The sequence below is a fragment of the Rattus norvegicus genome, chromosome 10 (assembly GCF_021556685.1).
Source record: "Rattus norvegicus strain SHRSP/BbbUtx chromosome 10, alternate assembly SHRSP_T2T, whole genome shotgun sequence".
NCBI lineage: Eukaryota > Metazoa > Chordata > Mammalia > Rodentia > Muridae > Rattus > Rattus norvegicus.
The window spans coordinates 106,822,050-106,831,793 of NC_141543.1; the positions used below are offsets into that span (position 1 = coordinate 106,822,050).

At 54.2% G+C, this 9,744-nt stretch overlaps 1 protein-coding gene across 2 annotated transcripts; it reads right to left on the minus strand.

Moving 5' to 3' along the window:
* Positions 1–149: 149 nt before the first annotated feature.
* Positions 150–8,892, minus strand: Fdxr (ferredoxin reductase). Of its 2 annotated transcripts, none has more exons than XM_087574571.1 (12): positions 8,204–8,892; positions 8,008–8,111; positions 4,579–4,674; positions 4,264–4,386; positions 4,040–4,153; positions 3,660–3,761; positions 2,485–2,592; positions 2,149–2,233; positions 1,834–2,033; positions 1,582–1,753; positions 728–898; positions 150–560 (listed from the first exon to the last, which is right to left on the minus strand). In XM_087574571.1, the coding sequence occupies exons 8-12, from the start codon at positions 2,219–2,221 to the stop codon at positions 430–432; spliced, it is 747 nt and encodes a 248-aa protein (XP_087430697.1). In that variant the 5' UTR covers positions 2,222–2,233; positions 2,485–2,592; positions 3,660–3,761; positions 4,040–4,153; positions 4,264–4,386; positions 4,579–4,674; positions 8,008–8,111; positions 8,204–8,892; the 3' UTR covers positions 150–429. The 2 variants fall into 2 exon arrangements, with proteins under 2 accessions (XP_087430697.1, NP_077067.1); NM_024153.1 differs by having other exon boundaries at positions 151–560; positions 8,740–8,840.
* Between the last annotated feature and the right edge of the window lie 852 nt (positions 8,893–9,744).

A 9,744-nucleotide genomic window follows, 5' to 3' on the forward strand; every position in this document is an offset into this window, starting at 1 on the left:
CCATCTCTGCGGTCCCCAAGAGGCTCTTGAGCAGGGATCTGTTTCCTCGCTTCCGTCTGACAGCCACCGGCAAACTGGGGCCAGAAAGTGACCCCCCCCCCCGCCAAAAAAAAAAAAAAAAAAAAAAAAAGGTAGCCGTCAACCATGGGTCTTAGGCACGTCTGTTTTATTTCCACTGTGTTCCAGTCTAGAGGCCTACCATCGTCCGACAGGAAGGAAACAAGATGGGTAGGGTCTGTCCGTACCTCCATCCATCCCTAGCTCAGGTTCCCTCCTGGGCCTAAACCCACACTGGGAGGTTAACTGAGGCAGAGCTCAGAGGGCCCTGGAAAGGCCACAGGTCGGCCTCCAAGCCAGGACAGTCAGCACTGTAACCCAACTGCCAACCCAGCACAGCTCTTCTTGTACGGTGGGGTCTGGGGCCCAGGTTCAGTGCCCCAGCAGCTGCAGCATCTCTCTTCGATCCACCAGCTTCTCCCTTGGTTTCCCAGTGCCCTGGCCTCGAGCTACTTCCTCAGCATCCAACTTCTCCCAATCTGAGAAAGAGACTGGCCGGACCCCTGAGGTGGATAGAAAGACAAGCTAGTGCCATCAGTCACCTCCTCTGAGTCCCTTAGGGCCCTCCTCCCAAAGGGTAAAGTTCCGAAGACAAACCACACGTCCCACCCCCACTCCCACCCCACTCCCACCCCACCCCCACCCCTAGGCCTCAGCATTAGGTTCCGACCTCGATCACTGAGCAGGGCTTGAATGGCTGTATAGCCAGGTCTGGGGCCAGAGGGCAGCAGCCCGGCCTTCAGGTCCTTCAGCAGCACCTGGCTGGTGAGGAAGCTGTCTGTCATGGTTGTGGTGATGACACCTGTGGGTCCCCTCTTCACCCAGCCACTGCAGTAGAGGCCTGACAGGGGCAACAGAGAGAGCTCGGCTGAACACTGCCTGGCAAGTCCGCTTTCCAAACTATACACACATACACATGTAAACATTCTTCCATGTCTCCCGGGAGACCTCACAGCATTATGCTCAACTGGCTCGCCATGACAGCTGTGTGTTGTGGTTGCCGCTGTCTTGGTTTTTCTAAACAGGGTTTCTGTGTAGCCCTGACTGTGCTGGAACTCTGTAGCCCAGGTTGGCTGCCTACAGATCTGCCTGCCTCGGCCTCGGAGTCCTGGGACCACAGGTGTGCGTCTTTACGTCATTACGTCACCACGCCCAGCCCATGACAGAGTCTTGTTTTACCACACCCCCTCTCCCTCCTTCAGCTTCCGTGTGGAAGAGTCCTTCCCTGGGGACACGAGCTCCTCACAGTTCTGCAGACGCTTAGTAATATTTGCTGAGTGGATGAACAGGATGGGTGAGCCAAATGACGCTTCCCAAGGACAGGGGGCGATCTCCCGACAGCGTCAGCACCGGCCCAGGGAGGGCCTCGGCAGACTTTTACTGAATGATGTCCCAGCTTGGCTGAGCTTGGGAGGGCTCCGTTCTACAACTGGGCCTGCTTAGACCACATCAGTGTAGACTGCGTGGTCCTGGTACTCCAGCCTCCCATCTACTCAGCTGCCCCGCCTTCGCTCACCGTCTCACCTGGTGCATTCACAACCCGGCCCTCTGTGTTGGGGATGATTCCAAGCTTGGGGTCAAAGGGCACGCTGGGGTCGATGGGACGGCTCTTATACCCAACACTGCTCAGCAGCAGCCCACAAGGGAGGTCCTCCACATCTCCCGTGGGCACTGCCCGTGTGGACTCACCAACACCCTGTTGGGGAGAATGTGGGTAACACCAGGATGGGATGGGGCACTCCTAAAAAGGGGAAGTCTGGGTAACATGAGACTCACCTCCAGTCTGGTAACTGCCAGGCGGATGCCTGCTACCCGTCGACCATCTGGGGTGGGTAGCACCTGCTGGGGGCTTCGGAAAAAGCGGAGGCCCCAGGCCCGAGAGGCCAGTGCCCGGCGGGCAGCCTCTTCCACTCCTGGCTTCTCCGTGGCTGTCCGAAGCAGCAGCTCTGTCAGCCGTTTCCTTGGACGGGGGACATCTGTCAGCAGTATAGAATATTTCAGGAGTGTCCCTCTGGTCACCCTCCCCCAGGCCTTATTTAACCTTAGACATCCTCTTCCTGTGAGCTGGGGGGACTGGACTTGGCCCCTCACCCTTAATTCTGTCCTGGAGGCCCAAGAAATCCGAAGGATCCAAAATGGGCTGGGTTCCTGGCAACTGAATCATCTCCCGAAGCTCCTTGAGGGTGGGGGTGGGGCAAGGGGAAAAGGTCAGGTCCAGAGCCCTGAGCACTCCTAGACCCACCAGAGTTCAGCCCTGGTGGGAGAAACTATCAGCAGTGTGGGGAAAGACCACAGCCTCTGGCCCTGCCCCTCCCCTGTTCCATTCAGGGAAGCAGCTACTCCCAAGGGCTCTGCAGAAACTCCAACATACATGAAGTAGGAAACCTTTACTTAGAACCCTGGCTCCTCCCCTTCTGGACCCAGTACCTTAATGGTGAAGGCTACTTGCAGGGGTCCACGCCGACCCACTATCCACACAGTCTTCACCCGACTCTGCCTCAGGACCCCCAGTGCAACCTCTGTGATGTCTGTTTTCTGGCACAAAAGGAGGAGGCTCTTAGGGCCAGGCAGAGCGGAACAGGAGACAGAGGCATGGGTATCTCTGTGAACTCGAAGCCAGCCTGACCAACACAGTGAGTTCCAGGACAGCCAAGGCTATATATTTGACCTCGACTCAAAAGAAGGGGAAGGGGTTGGGGATTTAGCTCAGTGGTAGAGCGCTTGCCTAGGAAGTGCAAGGCCCTGGGTTCAGTCCCCAGCTCCGAAAAAAAAGAACCAAAAAAAAAAAAAAAAAAAAAAAGAAGGGGAAGGAGGGCTTGACTTGGAAAAGGGGGCTTTCGAGGTTTGTTGGTCTCCTCACTCTGATTCAGAGAAAGCCATGGGCCCAAAAACTATACTGCTGCTCCTCCTGGTGGCCACATAGAGCATTGATACCAATCCTGCAAATGGCTCCCTAGGCAACAGTACTTTAGCAAAGGCTTCCACCCCGTGTAAGGTTTTACTGACAGCCTATCACGTGTCCGGAAGAGAACTAGGGGCTTAAGGAGGCAAGAACAGTCTGTGGGAGCTAAACAGGCTAGTTTGGAAGCTCACATGTTCTTATTTTGTGGGGAGAGAGATACTCATCGAATCTCATCATTGCAAACCTAGAGAAGTGAAGCAAGATTACAGAAAGGAAGTAAAGGGGACTAGTGGCTGAGCACATATCACAGAAGGGACACCCACACAGGACAGCCTGGAAGACCTCTTGGCAGAAGGACTAGCTGAGCCAAGAATGAGAAGTGGGAGGAATGTAAATTCTTTTTTTTTTTTTTCCGGAGCTGGGGACCGAACCCAGGGCGCTCTACCGCTGAGCTAAATCCCCAACCCCGAATGTAAATTCTTAACTAGCAGGAGGTCAGTCCAGATGTTCCAGAGCAGGAGAATGTGTGTGCCCAGGGTACACTGGGGTGTGAAGGTATCTATCTTGCCTAGGCTCCTGCAGGAGACAGGCACTGGGCTGTTGGGAGGGAAGAGACTCCACCCCAGCCCCCACCGGCAGGGGCGTTCTTTCCTCAGTGTGCGCCCACCTCCATCCCTCCAGCCTCTGACTGACCCCTCACCTCCAGGTGCTCAGGTGGGGTCAGCAGGATCCGGGCCACATCCAGAGCCACATTCCCTTGCCCCAGAATCACAGCCGTGTCACAGCTCAGATCCGGAGCCAGCTGGAAGAGAAAGGTCCCTATCCTCAGTCCCAATTAGGCTAACCTCATCTGCAGACACCTTAGGCCATGTCTGCTGTGGCCCCAGGCTGCCCTAGGCAGTCCGCTCTACCCCACTTCCCTTTCCCCACAGCCCCACAGGTCTCCACAGCTGATCTGCCTCAGTCATTGACATCTCACATCAACCTCAGCCTTCTCCTCACTGCCTTGATCTCAAAATCTAATACCTTGGGGATGTTCTGACTCCATCCGGAAGCAGCAGGGTTGTCCCTCAAACTCACCTTCTGGTTCTCAGGAAGCCCATTGTACCAGCCCACAAAGGCCCGGGCTGAGACCACTCCAGGCAGCTCCTCGCCAGGAATTTCCAGGGGTTGGTGGTCCTCGGCTCCATAACTCTGGGGAAAGATGCAGCCACCACCCATGCATGCCCAAGGCCTCAGTACCAGGCACCTGCCTCCCTGTAGCCCCTCTTCTCATAGCCGCACCCCTCCACATAGGCACTCACCAGAACCACAGCATGGTAGGCTTCCCGAAGCTCTGGAACGGACACGTCCCTGCCCACCACCACATTGCCCCGGAAGGCACAGCGGTCTGAGCGGGCTGTCTGTGTAAATGTGTTGATGACATTCTGTCATGCAGCATGAGGAGAGGGACGTTAGAAGGTAGGGAGCGTGCCAGTCCCATTGTCACCCCTGATCCCCAGAATGGAGCCTGGGTCCCATCACACAGACAGCCAAGGGTCGTTCTATTATGTCAGGGAGCCTCTCTACCCTCATCTTTATTGTCTCCAATTCCACCCTCCACACCAGGCGACACCCACCTTTACTTCAGGATGGTCAGGTGCCACACCAAAGCGCACCAGGCCGAAGGGGACGAGCTGCTTCTCATAGATGTCTACGTGGGCCCGGGTGTGGTGCTGGGGAAGAAACACAGCTGGTGGGTTCAAAGGGGAGGCTGGGCCCCTACAGGGCCACCCTTCCCAAGACAGAAGGTCAGATGCAACCCTGAGCCTCAGCCTCCTTCTCTGTGAACGGGGAGGCCTTGGGTGAGTCATGGAAAAGAGTAGTCAGGGTAACACCGACCTTGCCCTGACCTCCTCCACCCAGCTCAGAAGGACTCAAGGTGGATGAGTTCCTGCCTATCTCCCCTGGCCTTCGTCCAAATCTGTTTCCTTGTACTCCACTGCCTGCCCCAAGTCTAGCCCCTCTCGGGCGCCATCTGCCTTTTTGCCCTCGGTCAGCCCCTAAGTGACCTCCCAAATCTTATCTCTCAGACTCCGTGGAATCTGAAGCGATGGATGGAGCTAAGGAGAGCTCATGGAGAATTGTAGCCACGAAGTCCACAGCCCCGGAGCCAAGCCCAGTCCCACCACTAACTGCTGCGTCATGGGGGAAAGGTTCTGTGCAGTAGAACGCCGGTCCCTCTGGATCACACTAAAGGCTGAGTGAGTCAAGAGCTCAGCCTGCGGCTCCCCCAGAGTGAGGACACAGTGGACTCACTCAGGAGCCTTACGGCTGTGGCTTTCACAGTGGACTCACTCAGGAGCCATGCGGCTGTGGCTTTTCTTGTTTCCCAGGGTCACAGGACAGGGTTCAAACTGCTTAGCCTGCTGGTCATCCCTGACACAACCTCGTCTCACCATCTCCATCTTCCACTCCCTCCCGCCTCCCGGACACAGGGTTTTCTCCCACCATACCTCCACAGTAGCCCTGATCTCACGCAGACCCATCTTCCAACCCCCCCCCTCCTCCTGCCAACTGGTGTTTCTCTGGCTCCTTCCCTAAGACGGACAGTCCCCGAAGCACCCCTGCTCTGGGGTCCCCGGTTCCTCCTGAACACACACCCACCATGTCCTAGGGAGGTCTTACCTACTCCCTCCTGGGACCTCAAATCTTGTAGGTCTCCCCTTCCCCTCCTCTCACCCTATCTCTTTCCCCATCTGAGATCCAGGATGCCTGACTCCGTACATCGAAGCCCATTCCTTGTCCCCTGCCCTTTCCCCCTGTATTTCCATGTCCCTTTCATCCCCACCTCTGGAGCTCCGGCTGCAGCCCTCGGCCTCCCCTTTACCCTGATCTATTCAGTCCACATCCTTCCCCTCCACTCTCTTGCTCTCTGGGCAAACAGCCCTGAGTAGGTCTACCCATCAGAGTGAGCATTCCCAGTGAGAAGTGGGCTGGGGGAGTAGCCCATCTATCACCCATGAGGCCCCGTGTTCAATCCCCAATGGAGGCTTCCTTGTTTTTCCTTCCTTAAATATGTTTTTTTTTAAAGTTATCTGTTTGTGTGTGTAGCATATGCACGTAAGTACAGGCACCTGAAGAGACCAGAAGACGGGTTCAGAGCCCCTGGAGTTACAGATGGTTGCGAGCCAGCTGTTGTGAGTGCTAGGAACCAAACTCAAAACTTCTTTAAGAGCAGTGTGCACTCTTAACCGCTAAGACATCCTCCCTCTCCCATTTACTTGAGCTGACTCACTGAGGCCTGTTTTCTATATCTGTGAGTGTCAAGATCTCCTCCCAGGGTGTTGGCTTAAAATTGCTGATTCTGAGAGTCCCAGTCATAGAGTTTGGTTAAATCTGAGCTGGGTCCAGAAATGCTTATTTGAATAAAACCTCTCCATCAGGGAATAGGGAATTGCTCCAAGAAAGCCACTCAAGTCTACAATGTGGTCAGTGGTTTCTAGGTACCCTGTGATCTGGGCTCTCACCCTAGCTCTCACCTCTTCACCCCTCATATACTCAGTGGCCTTCTGGAATAGGCTCTGGGAATGATGCTTAAGGGGCCACTCTCCTTCCTCTGGCCTTTGTCCTCATAACTCCTCATTCCTGAGGCACTCCTGCTATTCTGTTCTCACATGCTCCGTGAAAGGCAGTTTAGACACCTCTCTAGGCTGGGCTAGCGGCCACCCCTAGCCTAAGTTCTAAAATACCTTGTAAACCTCCAGCTAGAATGACAGCTCTATAAGTACACCCTCATGCCTGCAGGTCAAGACCTGACCCGCTGAGAAGATACCAAGAAACCTGCCTTCTAGGTTCTATTCCCTCACCCTCCCTGACACCAACCACACCACCCACCTACCCACCACAACCCTGAGAACTCCTGAGTTTCCATCCCAGAGCCCAGGCTGTCGTTCATCAGTGGCCTTTCACTCCAGGCTGACTCATCTTGGGGCCAGCGAGCTTGCACAAGCTTGCGGAAGCCCACATGTAGTGCATCTCAAATGTGCATTCTCTGGGGGACAGCTTCTGGTCACGCTGACCCATGCATGTTAGTGTAGGTAGCTGAGGAAGTCAAGCATGGGTCATTTCTCAGCCAGAGGTCTCCATGACACCCTCCTAGTGTCAGCCCCAGGTAACCCAGGCCACTGGGTCACCCTGCCTTTCAAATATCTGCATATGTTATCAATATAATCATTGTCCTTTCTTCTGTCCTGCTGGTATTACAAGCCCCTCTAAAGTTCAGACATTGTCTCCTCTCAGTCGAATTCAGTATCCCTTACTTTTTAAAAATACTTCCTGGTTTTAGTTATGTAGGTTGCACATGTGCAAGAATAAAGGGCCAAGCAGAGGCCAGAGGAAGACCCTGGGTTCCCTGGAGCTGAGTTTTAAGCCACTGTGTGGGTGCTGGGAACCCAATTCCCATCCTGTGGTCCTCTGTGAGGCAGCAAACACTCCTAACCATGGAGCCTTCTCTGCAGGCCCTGCCCCCTTCCTCTTTTGCTTTAAGGTCTGAGATAGAGCTTCCAGTACATCTGGCAGCCTTGACGTCCTGTCTGGCAAGACTAATACTGAAAGATTTGAGACCTTGGCCTTTAATGGGAAAAAAAATGGGCATAGGGAGGGCTGTGGCTGTGGGGAGGACTGTGTCTGTGGAGAGAGCTGGGGCTGGGTGGGAGGGCTGGGGTTGGGGGAGGGCTCAAAGCTGCAGGCAAGATGGCCTTGGAATGTAAAATGCAGGAGATGAAGAAGCATTCTGATAAGGGGAGGCTAAAGACTGGAAAGACTTCCCTGCAAAGCAGGGGACAGCTGCCCATCTGTCCCTGACCATCATCCATGGGACAAATACATTTCTCTCACAGTTGAGGTCCTAGGGACCCTCAAATATACCTGTGGAATCAGGTAGGAGGGACACAGCCTACGTGAGTCGGAAGCCCCTTCCTTGTCAGGCAAACCAAAGGGCCCCCAGAATTGGGGCAAGAAATGAACGGTGCGGTGTGAAAGGAACCTGGGGGGAGGGACTGACTTACCTTCAACAAGTGTTGGGCTGTGTAGAAGCCAGCTGGGCCACTGCCGACCACACAGATCTGAGGGGTTGTCTCCTGTGTGGAGAACTTCTTGCAGAAGCCAGGGGCTAGGCAGAGCAAGGGACAGCAAGGTCAAATCAACAGTCTTCTACCACCCCAAGCCAATTCTGTCCAATTGCAGTTTGCCCTTCAACCTCACCTGCATCTTCCTTGTTCTGTTCCTCAAAGCTTCACCATTTCATCTGAATGCCAGAGCTGTCTTTATCCAGAACCCCATGCCTCACCCATGAACAATAACGATAATCTTCCCGACCTCCTTATCCCCCGAAGCTGTCCTGCACAGCACTTCATTTTTCTTGTGAGGTTCCCTGTGTGATCTCACGTCTTCATATCCCCATCACGTTTCTATCTTGCTTTTTCCTATCCCCTTTTCCCCCACAGAACTCTATTATTGTTCATATCCTCACCTCAGATTTGCCTGTCACTTCCATTCACCTCGTATCTCACATAAGGACCTCCTGGTCTATCCTTTTAGCCTTTACTGACCCGTCTTACCCAGGACGTCTTATATCTCACCGCACAGAACCTCCCTTCTACACCACTCCCATTTCTCCCGCAAGAGCAGACACCTTCAGCTTTGCCCCTCTCCAGCCTTGCCTCAGGTCCGCTCGGAACCCCACTCTTGATCACAGGCCTCCCCTCGCCCTAGTGCAGCCCCAAGAGCCCTGCTCCTACTCGGAGTGCTCCTGGAGGGAAGCGGCCGAACCCCAGGCCACGCGGACCAGCTCCACCAGCGCCAGCAGCGAGGAGCCATGGCTGAGAAGAGCAACCCGCCGGCAGAACAGCTAACAGTGACTCCTTAGTGGCTGAGCGCAGGTCGTGCAGCCCGCCGGAGACGCTCCTCTGTTCCCGCCCATCACTGTAGCCCCGCCCCAAGCCTCGCCTCCCCGCTCGCTTACAAAGTTCAACTCTGATACTTCACCAGCATTTCCAAAATAACCCCGCCCCCAAGAAAGCCACGCCTCCATTTTACTAGGACCACGCCCCCAGAAAAATCCAACCCTCAAAAGCTTAACAAATTCTCCAGTCTTCCTTCTCCCTTCAGATGCCGGAAGTCTCGATTTGAAGAAACGCGAATCCTCTATGCTGTTTCAGTTGCTCTTGGAGAAGTGAGCCAATTAGAAAGAAGCTTACTTTACGTAAAGCTTGCCGCTTGCTGATGACGTACGCCGTTGCCGTTGCCTTTTGATAGGTTCCTGCTTGAGTGATTTTTGTATCAGCCAATCAGTAGGTCAGATCCCGGAAGTCTCTCGTGTTTCCCTCCCTACCCTCAGGGCTCCTCGATTTTTAAGTCTGGGTGTTGAACTGATGTGGCCAGAGCAGGAAAAGTATTAAACTCTCAAGAGCTTGTTTCTAGTCACTTCCCATTATGGGGGAGAAAACACGCGAAGAGGTTCCCCTCTGGCACTGAGAACAGAGCCCGACCTTCAATCCCGATCCAACAGTACAGGGATCAGGGTGAGACCGTACCTTAGGGGGGAACTCAAAAGCTCAGTACTCAAGTTAAATCATTAATATTCCATATTTTAAGAGAAACTTGATGCAGAAGCCTAAAAGCAATATCTTTTTAAGTTTTTTCGGAGCTGAGGACCGAACCCAGGGCCTTGGGCTTGCTAGGCAAGCGCTCTACCACTGAGCTAAACCCCCAATCCCTTTTTAAGTCTTTTTTACATTTATATT